Source organism: Molothrus aeneus, chromosome 16 (genome assembly GCF_037042795.1).
Source record: "Molothrus aeneus isolate 106 chromosome 16, BPBGC_Maene_1.0, whole genome shotgun sequence".
Classification (NCBI taxonomy): Eukaryota; Metazoa; Chordata; class Aves; order Passeriformes; family Icteridae; genus Molothrus; species Molothrus aeneus.
This window is the reverse complement of record NC_089661.1, coordinates 13,717,138-13,741,943: the sequence shown is the minus strand read 5'-3', so window position 1 is coordinate 13,741,943 and position 24,806 is coordinate 13,717,138. Positions and strand designations below refer to the sequence as shown.

Genomic DNA, 24,806 nt, shown 5'->3' with positions numbered 1-24,806 from the left:
TCATGCTAAGGACACAGCTCTGCCCATGACAAGCCAACAGGCACTTCTCTACAACCACTACAGCTCCATGGGCTAATTCTCAATTTCCATATCTGTAACAACAAATACCTCATCTAAATAAGGTATCTGTTCAGAGGGCCATAAAGAGATTCTGGCTAAGTGCTGCTGTTGGGTTTTCCTTGGTAAGAAAATTCAGATTCTGATAAAAACCCATTCAAACAGATGACAAAGTCACTGATACCAACTGCATTTTTTATTGAAAGGCTGCTGTTTTGACTGCATACTGAAGTTTACATAATGACTTAGTGAAGAAAACACGGCACAGGGAAAAAATTAACTACCAGTAGAGAAAGAGGTAGGACAAATAATTGAGTCAGCAAACATTTTACACTTGATATCAGCATCTATGAGGGGAAAGAAAAAGAAGGGCTTTTCGGGCTGCTTTTTATTTAACTGGATTTAAGTGATGAAGTTTCACCTGAAGAAGTGCAGAGCACAGTTTAGGAAAATCAAATCAAAACACTGTCTGTAAACTAAAAATAATGTGTCTGGATCAGTAACAACCATGGATCTACTTCTAAAAAGTCCAGAGCAGGAAAATCAGGTTTCAGTTGGAAGTTTGGAACATGATCCAAGCCCTGGATCAACAACCTTGTCTTCTAAGGAATTTCCCATTGTGCAAATACACACAGGATATCTTCCTTTGCCTCCAATCCCCAAGAGCCACCTAGAGTTACAAAATTAAAGTATTTTCTATGCAAGTAGGAATGGCAATTTTCCAAGACAGGATAACAGAAAAATTCAAGCCCAACTGCAATTTGCTGATTTCACATACAATTTGTACAGTCTGCAGGGGTTTTAGCTGATGTGAAATGAAAACATCAACAGGACAGCTCATACACTTAGTGACATCAGCTCCTCATCTTCCTGAAAGAGGGTCTAAAATCCAAACAAATATTGAGGTAACAAGATCAGAACCCCCCTCATTCCTCACTGGAGCTGGCCAGGTGGCAACAAGGCATTCTGAGGAAGTGCTGTTCACCAGTCAGCTCTTCAGACGCTGACTGATCTCTGACTAACAAAAGTTTCTACAACAAAAGTTTGCTCACTCTAAGCAGGAAAATGCTGCAGGGACTTCACTGATAACTCTGATGTTCCTAATCTTATTCAGGAACAATTAAATCACAGATAATCAACTGCTGTGCAGATAAACCACACACACTGACATTACTGCAGTGATGCAAATTGCTTTCTGGCACCAGCTTTGGAAAACCAGGTGACAAGTTCCCAGACAGTCAATACACAAAAAGGCAACTGCAGCATCCAATCTGGAATTTCTCCTCACAAAGCCTTTTGCAGAGGAAAGCTTCTATTTTATATTTGATAAAGAGCTAAATTTAGGAAGCTTAACAAGATTTTCAGACAGTACAGCTCTACAAACTTTAGAGAGCAAATCACTACTTGTATTTTAGAATTCTTAAAATATTCACATCCCTCTAATTTTTCTTAGAATTCCCTGGAGCTTTAAGAGGAAAGGGCTTTTAAAATTTATTTTTAGGATCAGCTTTATCAATTTTAGACCTAAGAAATGTATTACACAATGGTCAGACATGCTAAGCTCGTGACAAAGTAAAACAGGAACAGAAGACTCTCTCTATTGATATGAAAGTATCTTTCTTTTTTTTTTATTTTACCAATCCAACCTTTTAAGAAACAATTTTTCATCAAGAAAACCATTTTAATAATGAAGTTAATATAAAGAAAGCCAAAGAGGAAACATTCACCTGAGTAGTCTTAAAGGTGGTTTTCTTTCCTTCATCACACAGCAATCTAAAGGAATTTAAGAATCAGAGATTTCTATTCAGGATGCACTTTGTGCAGTCATAACTTCAAATATCAAAGCATTACTGCTTACAAATCAGTAATTTAAATTTAAAGCCATAGCTAAAAATGTGGTGCTGTACCAAACCATATTTTTCATTCCACTTTTCCACTTGAACTACCTTAAGTGCCATCCAAGGAGAAGAAGCACACCTGAGTGCTGCTACATTCACAAAAAACATCCAAGTACTAATGCAGCCTTCAACACTTCCAAGTTAAGAGAAGCAAAAATGCTTCTGCTGGCTTGTCTAGAGAACAGAAATATTTTCCAGGTCACTGTTCCTCTTCCCTTGCCACCTTCACACAGGAGTTCTGCAATATTTATTCCACTGATGCTCTTTGGCCCATCAGGCTGCTCAGCGCTGCAGCTGCCAAACCCACCTGCTAATCCCAGGCAGTTTTGGTTTTGGACCTCTCCATCCCATCACTCCTGGTGAGGAGGATTTGCTCAGTCTCCTGGAAAGGTTTGTCTCCCCTCTGCCTTTTTGCAACCCTGCAAATGGGAATCCCGGGTGGCTGCTGCTAATTACCCATGTGCATTGGGAGTCTAATTCTGCCTATTGTTAATACACCCATCTTTAGCCACAAAGTCACTTCATATGCTAATCAGAGAGCAGCTGATCCCAAGTTAATATTTCATATACTCAGGAGAATGGATCTGCTGGGGGTATTAATGACAGCAGAGCAAGAAGAGCTTGGAAAATAGTTCCCAAAAGATATTGTATCACTTCTGGTTCAACCTCCTAACAAATAATTTGCTTGTGAATGTGGAGCTTTGTCCCTTCTCTCCCCTGCAGCGGGAGGCCACTTTACAGACAAGAGGAGACTGAATAAATTAATTTTTTTTTTCTTTTACAACGTTAGAATCTAATTTAATAGCTGTTAAGTCTTACCTAATTTTTCCATGTAAAAGTTTTGGTGTTTATGGGATGTTTGAAACATCAGTTTCAAGCCAAAATCAAGATGAGCATTTCTACGAATATTGAACAGTCCAAGACACTACCCAGTCCTGCTGCTGAGAGCAAAATAATTTGGGAAATTTCTATGTTCCCCACAATATGCCATCCCTTCAATCTGATTTGTGGAAAAAGCTGTGGCAATACAATGAAAAAAAATCAACATTCAAGTGTTGGAGGCAGAACAAGGTCTGAGAATGTCTTGAGGTGACACAGCTTCCACAGAGCATGTTTATGGTCTGAGTGGACATGACATTCCTCCTGAATCTCCTGAAATGCAGAAGCTCCATCAAAGTGCCAAGTCAGGACACCAGAACATGAAATGTCCCACACAAAATCCACACTGCAAGGGTTTCTCATCGTGGCTGTTTGCCTGTAAGACAAGTCAATGTTTCCACTTGGTTAACAGTGTGTTGCAAGTCCCTTTGAAGGTCCTTATGTGCAGTATTGGGAACAACCCTGTACATCCCAAAAGACAGGAATCAGCACAGTTTCCACAGCCTGCAGAAGTGCCCAGTGTGAGTTCTCATTTCAAGAGCAATTTGCTCAATGGCAAACTAGAGATTCAAGTCAAGTTACCTGCACTATCTTCTTACGAGATGGGGAAAGTATCTATGAGATGGAAACACACAGCATTTTAAAGAGCATCAAAGAAAAACTATGGATTTCTGGTTTTTTCCTCATTTTTTGAGGATGTGAATAAGAAGTTCCTTCTTCAATGGGTTTCAAATTGTCACTCAAGTAGAAAAATCAAAAGCTGTGAGTTTTGCCCATTATTTCCTCTAGTGAACTACCAGTTCAAGTCTCCATTATAAGATATTCATCTCATGTCTGAGTATTCTTCAGTTTTAATTCATGGTGCTGATCAAAGACAAAAGATCCTGCAGCTGTACAAAAGTTCAAACAGCTCAAAAAGCAGCAGACACATCCAGCTGTTCTGAGAAGCACCATGAGATTGCGACAAATCTGGGATAAAAAAATTCCCTTCATGTACCCAGAATGCTCAGCCATGGAGTAAACATCCACCTAAATGAGTGTCATGCACATAATACAGATGTGACAGGCAACTGCAACAAACATTGTGTCACCTAAGTGTGGTTTAGACAGGAAAAACATCAAGTTTAACGTATTTTATTGTCAGGGCTCAAAATCATATGCAGATCCTTCAAATACAAGTTCTGTACATACTTTCAAGGCCACACCTGCCCAGGTTTCAGTCTCTTGTCCCATGTATTTTAGTTGTAACACTGATAAATTGTCTTATACAAATGCTGAAACAAATGTTGGCACAACCACCATTCTAGGTCATAGCAGAGCAGCAAAATGCTCCACACCCAAATGATATCTGTGGATCTCTGGGGTAGGATAGAAAGCCACAAACCTCTCCCTGGCCCTCCTCTTAAAACAGCTTTAAAAAGAGGATTTTATGCATAAAAGGCAGCTGGTTATGTTTTAACAGACTCTTGTGTAAACAGAAGTGCTCAACAGCTGTGCAGCGCCTATCAGAGATGGTTATCAGCATCATTTTCATTTCCAGAACCAATAAAACTGGACATCATGCCTATTCTCTGTGCCATTTACCTACCTCAGAAGATAAACTGGATTCACTAATATCTGCTATGGGATTGATAAAAACCTGATTTCAAAAGAATTGAGTATTAGAAAAGGAGAGAAATGAGACTGTCCAGCTACTGCAGCATTTCAGTCTGCAAATAGGCTCTTCACTGATCTGAAACTGCAAATAGACAAGTCAGAGTGAGGGGAGGGAAGGCAAAAAGACTCTGAAGCAGATTTATATTTAGCATCAGGTTAGGTGGAGAGAAAAGGCTCAAGGACAATGGCAGGTCTTTTCTTCCTTGAGCTAAACCCCCAATGCATTTTTGTGAAAGAAAGCAAGTCTTCTGCTTTTAACTGCAGCCCAAAACTGCATTATGGCTCCTGGGTGCTTTGATTTTTTTTCTTTACTTTCTAAATCTCAGCACACAGGCAGCTCCAGGGCTCAGGAGGAAAACTCTTAAAAGCAGGCCTGCAGAAGTGAAGAGATCAGTCAGTGCCTTGTCCCCGTGCTCCCGGAGCTCTCCCGCCCAGGCAGCGCAGATGAGATTTCACACCACCAGACACGGCCTTTTTAAACAGCCTGAAAGATTCCAAACCCTCCAAGAGCAGGCAGAGCATTCCTTCTGATTGCAAAGAGAAACACTGAAATGTGCTTCAGTTCTTCACAAAGGTCATGCTAACCTTCAACATTTTATCGAACCTCTTCCCCCCTCCCCAGCTCTATTATCTTTACTAATTTGTAATGTTCTTTACAAAATATACTGGAGTTTCTCAGAACACAAATCCCAATGTGAACATGATGCAAGCAATCTTTGCTTAGTTAATTTTTCCTAGGCTGTTTAAAGTTTCCAAAGTCCAGATGTTTTTCCAACTGTCTTCTCTGTCCCACGACTCTGAAAACATAGGTTCTTTAGAATTACCATTTTATATACATTTTCAACTTACTCTGTGCTTCTCAGTCCATTTTTTCCAAATAAATATACACATACTTTGGATTAAATGACTTGCTGCATTAGAAACATGACATTAGAAAGCTTTAGAAAGGATGTTCAGTGTATTTTGACAAATGCAGACGTGCTGAAAGCGTGACATGTTCCATGAAACAGTACAGAACTTTAAAACTGTGGAAAAAAATTCAGTTTCCTACTTGCAATGTCTATGGCTACACCTCCAACCTTGTACAATTAACAAACATGTACCATTAACCATTTTTTCCAAACCTCACCATTAAAATGTTATTGTGCATTTAACAGCATAGGAAAATGCCCAATAATCTTAATGAGAGCTTCTCAGGGAGCTAATTTTAACCCCCTGCTACCCAACCTAGAAACAGCAGGGAAAACATTGGAAGAACTGTTAATTTTTATCACCTTTAGCCAAACATTGTCCAGCCAGATGCAGATGAACACATTTCAGAGAATTCTTTGCTCCAGACCACTGAACTCTTAAGCATTAAACCTTTGAGATGCATTTCAAACCTGCTATTTGACACCACTGGAGAAATAAAATCACTTTTCAGAGCTCATACAACATTGAAGAGATCCCCTTTAGAGTGTAAAACACCAAGAAGGAATGTGCTGCTTCTGCTAAACCAGATTTACCAATAGACTGCTTTGGTCAAGGATGCACCAGCTACAAGATTTCCTTTCACATCCCTGCACAGGATCTCTGATGAAGGCTGAGCTGAGATAGTATCAGTGATTTCTCATTACAAGCAAGTTGTCAAAAAAAGGATTGTGTTTTGTAGCTGTTACACAGCTCAATCATCAGCAGTACCTGCACTGACAGAGCAGATATCCTTCCACAGCAGGAACAGGTAATGTAAAATAAACTGACTTTGTTATTCTAAAGCTTACAGAAATCCACCACAATTACCAATGGAACAACAGCACAGAATTTGGAACATACAAATCAGTGATAATTTGGCTCCAGAAGGGATTTCTGGAACTCACCTATGGTGCAGTTTGTGGTTATTTTTCTTCGCTTGGGGTTGTGTCGTAGCAATTCTAACTCTCTCTTGGTCGGCTCCCATGTTGAATACTTCTCTCCAATGCCTAAGCAGATAAAACAAAGTTTCAGGAAGTTCTTTAGTAAAAGGATTAAAAATTCTGTTCAAGTCAAAACTTTCAACGTGCTGTCCATTAGGTTAGATACAATTTATGCACAAGTTAAGGACATTGACTGCTTTTTATCCCTTCTCAAAAAATATGGTCTGAAAAGGTATCACAAAATTTTTGAACAAAGAAGAACTAACATAAGAAAACAAAGGTACTTCTTAACTTATAAAGAACAGCTAGGCCAATAAACTTCCCATTATTGGATTATAATCCTCCTTTCAGATAAAAAAAAAGAAATTCCAGCACAAGAATAAACTTGCTATTACTCAAAAATACATTTCTTTGTGCTCAGAGGAGGTTAAATGACACAACCAGCATTGATGAACTTGCCAAGTTATTTAATAAATCTAAACTGATCCAACTTAATGGACAGATAATCTTTAGAGAACAGCAGAATTTAATAATTCAATATACTGAACAGTTACTACATGTATATGCTATTACACAGAATGACCTCTCCTTAAACTATTAATGAAGGATTAGACAAGTTTTAATTTTTGACATTCACTTTGTTGACATATCTAATGTTATCTAAAAATGAAATTAGTAGTAGGTTTAAACACCACCCTCCCTCCACCAACCAGTCAAAACTCTCCAAATATTAAACTACCCTTTCTCATGAGCTAAAATCTGTCATTTTTCTTTTTGAAGACCAACACTGCATTTTCAGAAGATTTCTTTTGCTCAAAGGAAAGTGCAGTAGAAATGAGCCAGGTCAGTAGTATGGAGACCAGATTTTAGATCAGCACAGAGCTGTGTTCAGTGTACACCTGATACAAGAAAAACACAACAGTGAAGACTCATGTGCTGACCAGCTCAATACTGCTGCAGCTTTCTATGTAGCACAGAAATTGCTGTGCAAGGTCAATTATTGTGAGTCACAAAGGCATCTTGGCATTAAAAATAAAGAATTATAAGATGGCAAGCAGTCTATTCTAAAACTGAGAATTAAAGTCAATTAAGAGTTATTTTTCACAGAATGCATGGAGCAGAAGCAGCGCTTTGCTACAGAAAATAAATTATAAATCATACATATGAAAAGGATAGTAGAAAAATATAGCTGGAGGCTTACACATTCTGCATAATATACATTAAATTTTAATAGCTCTTTGATCTTCATTTTCAGAAATAGCTATGCTTGTCAGAAACTACCCTCCCAAAAATGTTCAATTCATAGTTACTACTGACCCTCCAGGTTCTACTAACACAAGGTCTCATTTTTAGATTCTCAAGGACTAGAGAATTCTTATTTACACAAATACACCCGTTTCTCACTTTATTTGATTCAACAACAGATTATGCAAGGAACTTAAGGGACAATATCAGAATCCTTTTCCTTTCCATTTCCAAGGTTCAGCATCAAGCTACACACCCAGGAAAACCGAAAAGGCAGGGAAGGACTGAGACTGATGAGATAACACAGCTGCAATGCTTTGGACACACTGCACGTCTGCAGAGACCCTTTGGAGGTGCACAGATGGACACTTCACAGGGATGGAACATTGGCTTCCAACAGCTCTGGCACTGGATGTCTCCAGCAACCCTGGTCATATTTGTAATGCTCCCTTAGGAATTCATATAAATTCATTGGTAACACCTTGTTAGCAGCAGCAATTGCATTGTGCAGCTGTAAATTGCTGTGTTTGGGTTCACTACAGTTAAAACATGGCCAAACACAGCCAGTCAGTGTGATGAACCCTGAGAACAATTAAAAAATAACCCCTTGGATATGTTTAAGTCCTGGTTTAAGTCAAATACAACAAAATTCATACCTGGAAACACATGTGCACTTTAGGCATGCAATAGCTCCACGTATATCAGCAGCACTATTAATATATATTTATCTATCTATATATAATTATATAGTTTCAATACTGTAGAGGATGGGACTAAAGCATGTCACAAGAGCAACTCTAAGTAAGGTCAAACATGACAGACTGGATTACTTGTAAAGATTCTGGGTGAACGAAATATTTGTTCAATTTAAAAGAAATGAAAGGAAACAAAACACCATGTGCAATTAATGCTACAAACAGAGCAAACCAGACAGAAAACATTCTTGCAGAAGCCTTTCATTAGAAGGAGCACAAGTTAAGTCAGACACAGAAATTAAAATTTGTTCCATTCCAGCTATATAACTTAGCAGGAATGCTGAGGTTATATTACTCTTGAAATTTGGAAAAGGCAAAGCCATTTATTAGGAATGGTTTGATGTTTAAAAATGAAAAACTACAACAAAAAAATAACCAAGACACAAAGAAGGAAAGAGGTTTAATAAAAAGGTTTTATAACACTCACAAGCATGCCAAAAACTCCAATATAAACTACCTTAAACAAAGATTCGCAAACCATGCACAGGTCACCATTTACAATTAAAGGAAAGTAGTGTTAGAGAAGTGAAAATTAGTAATTTAAAAAATGCTGCTATAAAATAGTCAGAGATTCAAGTCAGCATGTGAAACCTCCATCTAAGAAATTATTTTATTGGGTGAGATACTCAAATTGGCATTTCTCAGAGAATTCATCAGGGGCATAGGGATGAGTGAAGGAAAAGGCAATGAAGGCTCAGCTTTATAAAAGTCACAATTTTTCAATCATTGTTTACTTTGCTAAACTTCAGCAAATTGCAACTTTTCCTCTCCCAAAAATTCAGACATTAATTAGAACAAAGGGCCCTGTGTATTCTCACCTCCCCTGTTATTAATTTTCAATACCAAAGGAAAAAATTACTGGCCAAGTTGTAACATTCAGAGTTACATCAGATAACCCTGAACTACAGCTGGACTGGAGAACTCAGCACACTGGGAGTTAATACTACAGGAGTATGAAATGAATCTCATGATATTTGGGGGTTTTCTTAAAGTTTTTTTTTTTTTTTTCTCCAGGCATCATGTTGTTATGTGAGCATCTATTAAAGTATAAACTACCCTTCAAGCACTGTGGAGACAAATTTGAACATTTCTGCATTTACCCTTCAGTTTTTAAGCCAATCAGTTTCTGCAGACTGGATTCACTTCTGAAGTTCCTGAAGTTGGCAACAAGATCTGAGGTAAATTAACACTGTGGTAGCAATATAAACCCAAGACACTGACTTTGGGGTTTGCGCTCCTCTTGACATTCAGTTTGGAGCAAGAAGGGATCTTTGAGATGACAAGAGGGAGGGAGCACAGAGATTGGAACAACAGAGAGAGAAGGAAAAAAAACCAGACATAGTTCTCCATTATTTTCTCCCATGTACATCTCTCATTCCTTAGATAAATTTTTGAAGACACATGTGGTTTCATAATAAAAAGACGTAAAAAAGAACCTATGCCATGACTTTAAAGAAAAAAAAAAGTCTACATTGCAGACTCCAGTAATTTGAAGTGTTGTTGTCTCTTCCTTGATTTGCCATCTTCACTGGTCACTACACATTAGTTCTCCAGGGACAGAAGATGGAATGTGCAGATTCACACAAATATGCATTTGTGTATATATATATATATATTTAATGTGCCATTCAATAGTCATTTAATCAGTACAGAGGATTCCTGCCTCACAGTTCCTCTGGGTGATTCTTTGACCTTCTCTGCACAACTCTGTGGTCCAAGATGACCAGTGGAACAATCTTGTAGCTGTAATTCCCTGGAATATAAACTACAGCAGGCTGATGTCCATGGCAGGACAAAGTGGCTGCATCTCAGTCCACAAGGCACAAGTGTATCAATTGATAACTAAGAAATTACTCTTTAAATCTGCATATTTAAAAGTAAGAAACTGAGGGAGGTTTCCTCTTCTATGGAATAATGAAGATCTGTTGTTGCAGCTGATTCGTTTGGTGCCCCAAACACAGACTGAAGGAATTTCCAGAATAGGTGCAGAGCTTGGATGAAAGGTTTTTTAATCTATTCCCATTCTGTCTTGCTTTGAAAACCAGTGCTTTGTATTAAAAGATTTTAAGGTGTATTTCCTTGTTCTAGGACCCACTATCCTCCTTTCCCCTGACTCCCTTCCCTCAAAGAGGGAACAAGCAGGAAGCAGACTGGGATCTGTAGTAGGAACCAAGTGAAGGCAGCTATCTTTTGAGCCAGCAGAAAAGCTCTCGTTAATACGATGTTAGCTGCTATTTTTAAAATTGGGAATGAGGTTAAGAATGGTTTGAAGTCATATCAGCCCTGACTAAGGCTGTCACATTGAAACAGGATGCCATGGATTCCAGAAGAGACATTACTAGACAGAAGTCATCTGTCTTCAAATACAGACTTTCCCACTTTAAGAAAACGTACCCCCCAGAGGCCACTGGAAATGGAAGATGACAAGCTTTTAAAACTGATGCTTACAAACTACTCAGTTTCGAATAAATGATATTTCCTTTCCAAACAAAAAAAACCAAAACAAAAACAAAACAGGGGAAAAAAAAAACAGAGAGAAAAGGTTTGTTTTGGAGGAATTCTACCAAGGAAAGAGCATATGAAATCAAGTCTGCTGCAATTATTCAACCACTGGAACATATCCAAACAAGAGGAAAACGATTTGCACGATAAAACTGGCATTCTTAGCTGTGATTCATGTCTAGAATGGCAGGATAATCAGCAAAGGGACGCTTGTTAGTGAGGTGCGTCGCCAGCCCACGCCTCTTACCTGTCATTGTACACTGGTAGTGAGAAACCACTGTTGGGGTGAAGGCTAAAAAAGAAAAAATTAGGGAAAGCAAACTGAATAAAACAAATGTGTGTACATATATTTGTGTGTAAATATTTCTACATAGATACTGTGCGTGTACCCTGAAAGCACAGGTGTGTAAGTAAGCTGGAATGATCTATTTCAAAAAAAAGTTAAAAAAAAAAATCACACACAAGGGTGGCATTTCATGTGAGGGGAACAGATTTATTGCCTGTACCACGTAAATAAGCCTAAAGGAGCAGACTGTTACATTCTCTACCTAATACAGATCTAACTTTCGATATGCAAGTTTTTTGCAGGATTAATGTTAGATATTTCTGTATTTTTTTTGCAATTAAAGATAAAATATTTTTGCTACAATTAGGTGTGGTGCACGTGTTAAACCCACAGTCTGACTCCTGGAAAGGAAGAACACCTCTCTCCCATTGCCTGCACTACTCTCTCTAAAGAGTTCTTTCTTCCCCTTAGTGGTTTTTTTTTTTTGCCACTGAACAAATGGGAGGGACAGGTATGATTAAAAACAGAAACAAGAAATTCAGGCAGGAAAACCAAACCTTGTAATTTCCAAGCTTTTCGTTGTTCTTCTTTGGCAATTTGTTCCATGTCTTTGTCGTATATGTAATCTTGACACATAAAGCAGTATATACCCCCATACAAAAGGTCTATGGCTGCAAAACAGAAGGGAAGTTGGGGAGGAGGAAAAAAGATGTGAGTTCATAAACCAGAAGGCATTTTAAAGCAGGCTTCCAAGTCAGGCACTCCTTCTTCCAAGCAGTCCACAACAGAAGAAAAATCTGTACCTTAGAATCTGGAAGGGAAAAAAAAAAAAAAAAAAGAGAAAAACCCAGACATTTTTCCAGTTTCAGTGCGAGTTATTCAGTTGCTTCTGGCACAGCAAAAAACTGCACAGGACAACAAAGCATCAGCTGCCTTCAGGCTGTTTGTAACCCACAATTTACCTTTCAAACACCTGAGTTACCAAGAGGCATCAGGACAGTGACTGACTACAACACACACAGAACCAGCCCTGTAAGAGCTGATATATGAGTCTGAACTGTCTGTTCCTAAGACTTCAGCCATTTCTCTTCAAGGCCATTAAAATAATTAGGAAGCACCTAGTTAAAATACAGAGGAAGGCTCCAACAGAAGACAGCACAGCAAATTCAAAGCTATTTCTCCAGGGGAAAGGTTTTCCAGGGTAGTTTATGCCACAGGTTACTTCTGTCTCAATTTTTCATTTCACACACCCTTTCAGAATAAACAAATGAACACTGACCAATGTTAAAAATATTTTTCTTGCACAACCTTAAACAAAAGAAAGCCAAGAAACAAAATAAATACCTAACTGAGAAATGTCATTTTACTCCAACATATACCATGGAAAAAGTGCAAAGTAATCATAGTAAACTGCTGATTTTCAATACATAGATATTAAAAAAAGCCACAATCACAGGAAAGTAAACAATCTGTGAGCACTAACAAATCTTACTAAAACACAATCTGCACCAGCAAACAGCTAAGAAATACATCATCCTTCTCCCTCAAGTGTAGAGCTTTCATTTATTTTGTTTTTTAATTCCTTTTATTTCCAGATAATAGCATTATTAGAACAGTCTTACTGCAATGGGAACTTGTTTTAAACCCAGGAAACCATTACCACATTAGGCAGCCTGCAAGAAACAGCATGGAATTACTCTGAAGTGCTCCATAAGCCAAACCACATGCCATGCAGCAGGAATTCTGCCATGGATCTCAGCAGGCAAACACAGGTGAAGTCTCTGTGCTGCCTTGTCAGTGGGGCAGTGCTTGTGGTGAGGGTTTTTGGTAAAGTTCCTTTCTAACCCCATCTCCTCCATCCTTCTCAGCCTCTACCCCCATACAACCTGCTGTCCCTCTTCTTTAGTCTGTTGCAAGCTGGTGTTTTTCCTCCTTCCTCTCTTTTAAAATCACCTTTTCAATGATTATATCAACTGTTTGTTACTTCTCCTATTATTCAATAATCCCCAATTACTTTAAACAGTTTTCATCTCGCTGATGTGCTCCATTCTTCTGTTTTGCTTCTTTGGACCACTGAGTTTGTGGAAGAGGATAAGGGCTGTCACCTCATGTAAAGTCACAAATTCAGGATTTTCATTACCTTGTGAAATGTCCCAACACCAGAATATTTCACCCTGATGCTCAGAGGACTGAATAAACTCCTTTAGCAGAAAACTCCAAAAGGAGACAAGACTCTGAGCTGTGGTGGAGGATCAGTAATGAAACACTATGCAACTGCAGGGGTGGTATATCACAACTTACAGAGTATTAGAGTTCTACAATATTTACTCCACTACTTATTGCATTACCACTTCTGCAGAGTTTTCTACAAAAAAAGCTGCAGAAAATCCAAAATATTGGTGTAAAAACACAAACCCAAATATTGTTCTCCACATACTTTTAAAACATCGCACCAAGAGGCCCCTAAGTAACCGAACAGGGCTGGCAGAATACTGAATAAAAAGGACTCTGTGGGCACTAATAGTTGTAATTTACCATCAGAACATGTAGGCATAGCTGTGCTCAGAGGATTCCTTACTTTTCCTTTCCTCCTGGATTGACATGCCTGAGCAATGAAATAGAGATGTCAAGATCTAAACCAACAAGAGAGCAGAAGGAATTTCTGGTGTAAAGGATCAGAAAGTTTCACAGAAACACTGGTGGAGTTAAAGCTGTAATTGTCCAGCACCTGATTAAGGACTCTTGAGGAAATATCCTCTCTCCAACACACTTATGGGAACAATGCAGTTGTACATTTGCCAACACTTCCAATGTGTTTTTAATGACTGCAGGGGGTTTTGGACAAATTACCTCAAGCACCAATGCCAAGGCAGCCTCACAGGCCTGGCCACAGCACGGAGCAAGGGCAGGAGTTTCGCATGGAACCCAAACACGGCTGCTCAGGAAAAGAGCCCACTAGGAAAGTTTGGGAGTTAATTGCTTCAGGTTAATGTAATTTGATTTTTTTTCCCTTGAAATACACTTAAACTTATGCTGGCTGTCTTGAGGTGAAGAAGAACAGAGGAACCACTGAAGGGACTGTTTTACAGGCAGAAACTCTACCCAAGCAAGCAATTCCTCAGCACTGACTGAAGTTACCACACACAAAGGACAAAGTCCACACAAAACTTTCTCCCTCAAAGGACTGGGGGCAATGAAACATATTTCACCTCTTTGTTAGGCTAAACCTTTTTTGTTTTAAACTAAAGTGCCATGAAGCTCTATCCCGAACTGAAACACCTGGCCAGAAAATTCCATGAAAAACACGACAGTAAAGCATGAGAACGCACACATAGCAAACTTCAGCACTGGCATTTGTGTTGATATTTTAGATCACAAAACTAACAAAAAGGCCTCAAATTCATAAAAAGTTTGGGAACTACCAACCTAGGAATAATGCCCAGGTGGTTTGGATTAACCCACTGCCAAGTCTACCAGGATGCCCCACATTCCTCACAATGAACATCTCTTTTAGGAAGCTCCTGTGGAATGGCTGCTACTCCCAACTTCCAGGATCTGCTTCTCCTAAAACTACTCCAACCCTTCTCTCAGGAAGGTACAGAGGGATGAAATCAGTGAACTTCAGTTTTAGCTTAACACACATGGCAGAATTTATTACCCTTGGAAAATAAAATATACAGCAAGTAGAAATCTACCTTTTTTCACAAGCAAGAACCAAAAGCAATTTAAAAGAATCACAATGTCATTTTATTAAATTCGATCAATCTACATTCCTGGTTTAGGAATTCAAAGTACCTGCTTGGTGATCACAGGCAGAGCAATTTAAGAATGAAAAGACCTCCTGGAATGTAACATTTTTCTCTGCTTTTATACCTTCTGTCCTGACAACAAGTTTCCCTTCCTTTAAAGTCTGATCTCCTCGGACTCCTTTACATATAAAATTATAAGCAGCTGCAACCCAGGAGAGGAATGAAAATATATTTTATTTTTCATTTAAAAATAAAACTATCAGCCTGGAGAAACAAGAAGGCAGCACAGAAGATCATGCAGGAACAACAACAACTTTATCTATGGTGCAAGGAACACTAAGTTTTAAAAAACAACAGCTCTGGGGTGCAAGTTTAAATCTGGCAGCAAAAAGTCTTCAAACTGTATCTGGGAGCCAAGTAAAGTGTTTTAGTTAAGCCCAAGTGCTTTATTTTTCCAGCTATATCCACTGATGTCCTTGTGAAAATGTTAGAGACCAGTCAGGATGGGAATACAACAAAAGCAGGGAAGTGTGCCACATCCAGAGTGTGCACATCTCATCAAGGTAAAAAAACGTGGATGTTCAGTGTTTGAAAGATGCAGGTGAAAAGAATTGACTTTGCTCAGTGGGAATGGGATTTTACCATAATATTTGATACCATTTATCAGATAGGAGACATTTGTGAATCATGTTGTGGGATCATCTCCCTTGGATCACTGGGTGCACTCGAGTAGAAAAAAAAAACCTCCAGCAGCAACTCAGAGTTCAGGTCAGTTTTTACCTGTACTGAAATTAATTCCATTGTGAATTTCACACAGAAATCACACAGAAATTCTAGGTTGGAAGAGACCTTTAAGATCATCGAGTCCAACCCATGTTCTAATACCTCAACTAGATCATGGCACCAAGTGCCACATCCAGTCTTTTTTTAAACTCTTCGAGGGATGGTGACTCCACGACGAATTTCTGTGACTCAGTCTTGCCATATTATCAACCTCAAATCAACACTGTCTGTTGCATTTCCTTCAACTTCTGCAACAAAAGAAGCCAAATTTGCAATTCTTTCAGACCATTTTAAGCCAACATCCAAAGCTAATTCATGCTGCCTGATTTCTCACCTTGAGTGTTAATCATTAAACTCATTCCAGGTAATTGGCTCAGGTTCCCAAGAAGTGATTTGTTAAACTTCAGCCAGTTCTCCACTGCATCTTGTGTCTGATCTATCAGCACAAAGCAGGCATCTGATTGCCTTCCTCCTGATTTCCTGGCACCTGGAACCTGCACCACAGCTCAGAATTCCTGAACTGGTAAGAAGGGAGGAAAAGAGGTGGAAAAGGGACTACGCCTGCTAAATTATGATCCAGCCATTGAGAACTCCAGGTATTTACTGTCAGGGTAAAAAAAAAACCAAACAAAAACAAACCCCAAACTTCTTTCTGTTGCCAAAATCTTTTAATCCACATTAAAAACTACAGTCATAGTCAAGCATTATCCTTCCCTCTCACATTCAGTATCTTCTCCTAATACTCAAGGCAGAACTATTCCATTAGTGCTGCTTTTTCTTCTTTTTTCAAACCGGGAGTCATCAGGTGGGAAATGTTTTTGTGGATCTGAAGTCGTCAAGATGCCTATTGGCCCCATATGGATCTAGAATTTGAATGTTTAAATTCCTTTTGCCTACAATCCAAACATGGCAAGCACCCAATATTATCCTGCAAACCACTTAACACCAGGAGCCAAATGGGCAGCCCCTGTGCTGTACACTCTATGATGGTTTAGAATATCATCCTACAACTCCATATGAATCCAAGCCAGGAAAGATAAGATGAAGAAAAAAATGTCCTGGCGTCCCTATGGAATCTAGATAGAAAATGTGCTTTTAACTGTTAATTTACAGGAACCACAGTGTGTCAAAGCATTTTATGTTAAGTTGTTATGAGTGGAATATTAATTCCAGCTCCTTGACCCCATTCAGAAATACATGGATTGTGAGCCCTATAGCAGTGGGTTTTTCTGCAGCTACAGTGTGTGGGCATTAAAAAAACAACAATAGAAAATATTCACTCAGAAAGAACACTAAAACTTCATTTGGTGTCTGCCCAGGAATTTTCAGTCCCAGTCAGAAAACTGATAAATTAATCACTGCTGCAGTTTTGAGATGAACTTTATAGTACCAACCTCTCTTCTCTTTTAGAGCTACTGTTCACAGACATCTTCCTGCTTCTGCTACTCTGGGACTAAGTTATTGTGTATTTTCCTTCACTGAGCAGCTGTAGAAAAGATAAGGAAGAGACCATCAATTTTTACAAGGATAGAATCCACCAGCAGGTTCCCCAGGTGCTGAATCTGATTTGGAAGGATTATTTAGGAAGATGACAGAGTATGTTGATGGCACACATTCATTTAGGATAATCAAAATAGCTCCAGAAGGATTTCAGGTTACTTAGCAAATAGGCAATAGCACCAAGAGTGAAACTCCACCCACTAAAGGGGCAGACACCAATTAGAAAAGAAGTTTTGGAGTCCCTGAATTTAACTCCCAAGTAAAAATATCAGCTCTGTGTTGAACAGCAGGTTAAGAAGCACAAACTAGAAGTCATGGAAGTATTAACTAAGAATGCAAGTCATTAGCACAGCAAACTTCTTAATCCAAAGGGCTGGCACCAGAAATGGACACATTAGAACTGTGAAGTATGATGGTGATATTGAGAATCATACAAAAGTTTCAATAAGAAAAGGTAAAAATTGTTCAGGTTCCTAGAGGTGGGGAAAAGGAAACATCTGACAGGATCAAAACCAGGAAAAATCCCAGAGGAGCTCAGTAAGGACTTTGCTCTGAGCATTTCACAACTCCTGACAAAAGACACACAGAGCCCAGTGGGAGTATCAGACTGTCCTGGAGGCTGACTGAGAGGGACTGAGCAATGCAGAGATAAAAAAAGCAGCTCCTGTAGCTGGATCTTACCTCACCTACCCATCACCCACATCCACAACTCACAGAACACATTAAATTAAGTCCAGCATTATTAATATACATTGAACAGGAGGCAGATCCAAGAGCACAGGAATCCCTGTAAAGTCAGATTGTGAGTGCCTAATTCATATGGCTCAGGCAGGCAGAGATAGGAAGGGATGTATTTCAAACCACTCTGGAATATGATGCTGGAGCCTCCTGAAATACAGCAGAGAGCTGCAAACACATCCCTGCCATGCTCAGACAGCTGTTACAGCTGAAATCCATGGTATTTCTTACAACTGTGATTAAGTGTGCAGCTCCTGCCTGTCTCCATGGAGACTGATGTTGGCTCAGCAAAAAGTCACCAAGTGCTTTAAAATAATTCCTCTTCGTTTTGAAATTTCAAAGCACTTAACTTGTTTTTGCCTATCAGATGTTATTTTCCCAACTAAAGCTGCAGCAGGAAAAGCAACCAAAAGTAGTAAAAAGCAACCACTAGTAAAACTACAAAAATATTTTCAAAGCTCATTTCACATGCAGCTGGAAATTAAACACCAAAATATACATTAAAAAAATGGAAAGAAAGGAATCTCCAAAACTAGAAATCAAGCAGTCACTTGCACAATCTTCACATTATGTTTATTTGTGCACCAAGTAATTTATATTTAGCTGCAGAAGAATACTTTTTGGGATTATTCAGTAAAGTATTTTGTGCTTTGGCTTAATTAACTCTTGCCCTTTTTATCTAAAGGCTATTCCTTTTGGGACATACCTTTTCTGACACAGCCTTAATTGTCTAACACCAGGACAATAACCACAACAGTCCCTAAGCAAGAGCATTTTTAAGAATCTCCCTCCTCCACAATCCAGTTTTGGTTTTCCTTTAAGGAAACACAAGCTAATTCACTACAGCAGACAACAGCAAATTCTGTCTTGCAGAAAAAATAACTTGAATTTAAGCTTCCCAAATACATAAACAGCAGCTGAGAATGTGTGCAATTATAAAGCTTTTTTAAAAGGTTCTCCATAAATATGGTGAGTTTAGTGGTAAAAATATTACAGTGTTTACAGAGTGTCCACAGATAAACAGGTAAATACTGCTGACAGTCTCAATTTAGCACAGTATTTTTTAAACCTTAAATGTGGCCATAAACTAGTATTAGCACAAAAGGTTGTTTTATCTATCTATATATATACACACCCACACACCCCTTTCACCAGAAATTCTTCACGTTTACCTCAAATAATTTGCACTTCCACATTGGTAGAGATTCCAAAAAAAATTCAGCTAATGAATTGACTTTAAAAGCTCTTTGAGATCACACTCTGCAAAAAGCAATTAAAAACGTTACCCAGGGTTGGGTTGGTATTTTCAGTTTCCAAAGAATGGCTGAGGTTGGTAGGGACCTCTGAGGTCACCTGGTGCAGCCCCTGCTCCAGCAGGGCCACCCAGCACATCCAGGCTGCCCAGGCCCATGTCCAGAGAGATTCTGAATAAATCTGGGGATGGACCCTCCACAACCTCTCAGGGCAGCTTGTTCCAGGCCCTGGTCACCCTCGCAGTTTGTGATAACCAGACACAGCTTCCTGTACTTCACTTTGTCCTGCTTGCCTCCTGGACACCACAGGAAAGAGCCCAGGACATTTTCTAACCCCTCTTTCAGGTATTTGTACCCATTCATGAGGTTGCCCTGAGCCTCTCCTGTGAGCTGAGCAGTCCCAGGGCTCTCAGCCACACCATGATGGAATTTTCAGTACTATTTTCCAGTATTCTGTTTTTCAAGACATTTACAAGCTTAAACTATACCACTACTGAGCCTCATCTTTTTTCTTTCCTGACACATATGGAGGAAGAAACTATAACGATCTGCTGGTTTAAATAATCTTTTCCATAAATAGTAAACTTACACACCCATTTCTTAAGCACAGGAGTACACAGCTCTGTTGGCCTTCTGGAGCTTCTCTGTCTTCATGGAAAATAAAGTTTGTTCCATAAGCACTTTAGGATATATTAAATTAGGAATGGTGGCCACGCTGGTCAAGAAGAAATTTATGCCATGAAATAATGCATTTTTTTTCCTGTTTCTTACATAACTCCACCAAGAATGTATTTTAATTTGGAGAAAAATTATATTCATCCATTTTAAAACAGAATTTTAATATGGATCAGGATTTTGCATTATAACTCAATAATGTTCTGAACTCTAAGCAATAGATGATTTGAAACAAAACCCAAGGCTTTTGGCTTTGAACATGAAATAGCACCAAAGATGACAGAACAGAACTTGTTGGCCTTGAAACCAGCATTTTATGAGACTGTTGAGGGAAAGGTAATCCATATGAATTAAACTGTTTTGTTACTACTTAGGTTACTGACCCCAATAGAAACAAGAAGCCAACACAGAAAAATGAAGGAACTCCCCCCGCCTCCAAACTTCAGCAGTTTAAATAATTCTGATTGCTACTCGATTAGCCTTCTTTGTGATAGAAATGATGGGTGTTTTCCTCAGCAATAAAAGAAGTGAGCATGACCTCCTGAAAAAAAAAGTTTACTGAAATAAATGTTCTAGTTCCAGGCATCAAACCCACCACTTTTAACACTTAAAAAAAAAAAAAAAAAACAAACCAAAACTCTGCCTCCTCACATTTTTATATATGACATTAATTCATAAATACCAAGCCACTAAGGAAATTTTCAGCTGTGAAGATAAACTTAACAGTGATGCAATGGAAGTTTAAGCACCAAGTTTAGAATAATACCACTAAACTAACCCAAACCCCAAATAAAATTATCTCTCTGCCTAATGAGGTAAGTACAAGGAAAGATCACTTTGCTGGCCTGGAATGGAGAGGGATAACAGCGAGGATGATGAGCAGCACTGGGATGGGAACTCACCTAAATTGTGTCGCTTTGTCTTCGCGTGCTCGTGAATATGTTTCTTTGTGAAACAGCCAAAGAAGACACAGTAGAGGCAAGAGTGGAGTCTGTTCAGGTGGGCACCACACATATGACAAATGCACGACTTTGCCTGAAACAGCAACACAGACACAGATTGTGAGTGCCAGGAGCATCCCCCAGCCCAGGCACAGCTCTCACGGCCACCCCTTCCCTTCCACTCTGGAATGCTGCAAACAGCAGGGAAATTGTTCTGTCCTCATGTGCAAAACCAGCAGCTGGACATGACACAGGAAACTCCTCCATTAGTCCAAGAGATTTGCAAGTCCAATCAGGGAGCAGCTCTCATGATTCAGGTGAACAGCAGAGCCCAGGGAAAGGAGCTGCCCAGCAGCAGGGAGGTTAAGGGGTGAAGAGGCAGGAGTTGGGGTGGTGGGACCATGGCAGGAACTCTGCTTTTTTACACCACCAACCTCTCCTTGATGCTCTCAAGAGCTGTAACATAACTTGAACATTAAAATGTGTGGGGGTATTTGACATTTCATTTCTCTGCTATAAGATTCTGCCAGATTCCTTCATTAGATTACATTAGTCCAAAGCACAGTGGCATAGTATCAAATCCATACCAGCCAGAGTTACAGAAGTTGCCTTTGCCATTCTGAGACTGGCTTTGGACCAGGAGCTGAAAGCAATTAAAAGTTTCCCCAAAACTACCCAGAATGGGCAGGAGGAAAGCTGCCCTGATTCATTGGAAATTAATAAGCACACACCCCTGATACAACAGTCAATGATAGCAATATATTTTGACAAGTGAGTCCTAAGGACTAAAAAAGTCACTGGAAGGTTTAATAGACTTTTTAACTCTTAATCGTATTTGAAGCACTCTAAGCCAACTGCATCCAAACTCATCTCTTAGCATTAAACTAAAGTACTTCAATAATTTTTTTAAATTTTTCTGTTTAATAGGAGACTTAAGAGAGTTTCGAGAGTAAGTCTTTCACTCAACCACATTGAAAGCAATTTAGGTTCAATACCATATGACTGGAAGTTACATACAGGAGAAATTCCTTGCAGTAAATTCACTTTTCATCTCAGAACTACATTCAGACCTATGTAGGAGGGCAACTGAACTTCTGTAACAGCTTAGAACTACAAAGAACACTTAGAGGTATGTCTGATTTTACAGCCTAATCTGAAAACTCTTTCTTTGCTTGTCAATATAGAAAGACCCTTTTCTCTTCATACTAAAAAAAAAAAAAAAGAATTGGGATTACTAAAATCCTAAGATATCATCTAACCCAGGCAGTGCATTTCATCAAAAACAACCCACAAAATTCTTCAGTAATATTTGCCCAGTCTGCCACGACTTAAAATTGCTGCTGAATAAATGATGCACAATCTTGTTCTCTAGTCTGGCATTTTTCTCTCAGAATACTTTTGGCTTTTAAAAAAAAATCATCAAAGCAGCTTGCAATATGTTCCACCATGTAATTTATTTTCAAGCTCCTACAAATTAAGACTTAAATTCTGAATCTCACATGTTGTGTATTCAAAGTTATCATAAGTTGTTAGGGGAAAATGTTGAATCGAACTCCACACACCTACAGAAAGAAATATTTTAAAGTTGGGCCAAAAAAAATTCACCACCACCAGCACAATTTCCATCTTTAGAAAAATGCTGCAGAACTGTCAAACTGTTGCCTAACGGCCGCTCGTTGGCTGCAGAAGCTAAATAGGATCGGCCTATCTGTTAAGATTGCTGCTATGACAACAACTCCAGCAAGCAGCTATTTTACTGAGCCAGCTAAAAATAAATCTTTTAGCATGAAATGTATTGTAAACACATGACATAACAAGCATGTAAAAGTTGGTCATTTTAGGCTAAAAGGCAGAAAGTTCGTACTTTAAAGAGTTTTTATTGCAATGGAAATTAAGAGAATTGAAGAATGTATAAGGAATTTAGTGATAAGTTGAAAGAGTAGTTCAATGACCTCTTGAGAGGAAGCTGTTTTATCCATATGCTCTATTTGTTCAGTATAGCTCAAGGTGGCTTTTCAAAAGTTGTAAGAAAACAAGGTTAAAAGAGAGAGTGAGGAAAGAAATCAATATCAAAAACCATAGTGGCTATTCTTAACCAGATTAGCTGTCTCCTTGTCATCTGTCTGTGCTTTTAAACAATTTGCTAAGTTAAAACAAAGCTGCCACTCTCCTACCCCACCCCAAATAATCAAATTACTTTGTTTCATAATACTCCCACCCTGCTCACATCTCTTGAGGCTACAGTCTTAAGATGAAACAGAATACTGCAAATGAGTAATGAGAAGCAGTTGGATCCATACAGTCACCAGCTTGTTTTAAAACAGCATTCAACTTTTAAAAAAGGCAAGTTAGGTCTTGCTTATGGCTGGATACTTTAGGGAACTCAACCAGGATTTCAGCTACAGAATCAACCTGTCACTCCTCCTCCCCCAAGATACAGGAACATCCCTTGGTTACCCAAGAGTTTTCCCCTTCCTTCACACTCTCTCCCACTGTTATCCTGCTTCCTTCCTGTATTATCCTCACCCTCATCTCTCCATCTTTCACCCCATCATCCACAATCCCTCATCTTCATGTCCCCAGCCACTCTTCCTTCAATTCACACTAAACCTTGGTCTGTCCCCCTTATTCTTGCTCTGATATTCCAACAAACCACACAGAGAAACCAGAGGAGGCAGTGAATGCTCTCCTTCTGGAAGAGTACAATCACTTTTTAAATGACAGGAGAGAATGGTCCTGCACAATACAAATGGTGTATGCACATACAGAGAGTTACTGATAGTTCTGACAGCATCTCAGTTCCTCTGCAATTGAGGAACTCCCTCAATTCCTGTATTGGTACCAGGGCTGGGCTAACCCACAGGCCCAGGTTCAGCCCAGCAGAAGAGGGTGCAAACATCAGTGCCTGACACACACAGGGGAACTGGCTGGGATCACCTCTAAAGCAAGGCAAGAGTTCAACAACTGCTCTCAATGCTGTGAGCAGTCATGATACAAAATGAGTTAAAAAAGAAAGCAGCAAGCATCACTAGGCCAAAACCTAGAGTGCTGACACCCAAATCTTCCCAAATTGTCAGAACAGCTTATTACTAGTTTACCATCAAACCATCAGAATAGCAGTGGAGAAAATGAACACATCCACTGATGTTCTGCTACTGCACTTCTCAGTCCAACAATTCCTGCTCTGCCGTCCTGGGCCAGCTCAGGCTCCACCTAAAGCAAGAAGGTCACACAGGGCAGGAGCATCAGTTGTTCTACAAACCCACAAACCTGTTCCAACCTCATGTAATACTGGCTCCTCAAAGCAGCCAATGGCAATGGGAATTGAAATAAACCATCCCCACAAAGCCAACAGTGCAGGGAAAGCAAGAGGCATCCAGTGACCTGAGCTATTACAAACTCTTCTTCCACATTTGCAGCTATTTCAGAAATAGCTTTAGAAGTACAATTTTTATTTAACTGTATATTATAAGGGGAAAATATCTTTTTAGACGTTTTCCACTGTGGTACATAGGAGTCTTGTCTCTTATGCTCACACTAAATATATCAAAGCACTTGGAGAACAGAGAGGTTTTTTGCTACAAGCTTGTAAGCCAAAGACCTCCTACCTTTCACAGTCTGCAAAACATCTCCACCACAAAGGTACAGGGGAAAAGATGGTCGAGGTAACACTAACAAGACAGTGGGAGGCTTGGGAGGTTAAAAGATCACAAGGAAGGTGTTGCTTCCCTGTAGGTGTTCACAAGCAACTCAAAGAAGCAGATTCTTAAGGCAGTCTTAGAGCAAACACGAGTTATGGATCCCTGGAATGTTTGATCAGGTACAAATTTGTAGCATTAGGAAAGTAAAAGCTTCCCAAACCGAATCTACTTTATTTCCCCATCTTTTAAAGTAAGTCTTTTTGTGTAAAATAGATATAATGCTTAGACACATCAGAAAAAAGAGAAAGTATTTAATTTTCTAACATGTTATAATCATTACTGCAAGTTTCTGGTGG

General features: G+C 39.2%; 1 protein-coding gene across 2 annotated transcripts in view; it reads right to left on the bottom strand.

The window, feature by feature from the left end:
• Positions 1-24,806, bottom strand: part of USP22 (ubiquitin specific peptidase 22) — an 88,607-nt gene that overhangs the window by 36,296 nt on the left and 27,505 nt on the right. Inside the window, exons 2-5 of one of the 2 annotated variants that reach the window (XM_066560721.1) lie at positions 20,771-20,903; positions 11,728-11,841; positions 11,132-11,176; positions 6,347-6,448 (exon numbers count right to left, since the gene is read on the bottom strand). In XM_066560721.1, the coding sequence (XP_066416818.1) occupies positions 6,347-6,448; positions 11,132-11,176; positions 11,728-11,841; positions 20,771-20,903 (394 nt within the window). The remainder of the gene's footprint in view (positions 1-6,346; positions 6,449-11,131; positions 11,177-11,727; positions 11,842-20,770; positions 20,904-24,806) is intronic. The other variant, XM_066560722.1, reaches the window with a different exon arrangement.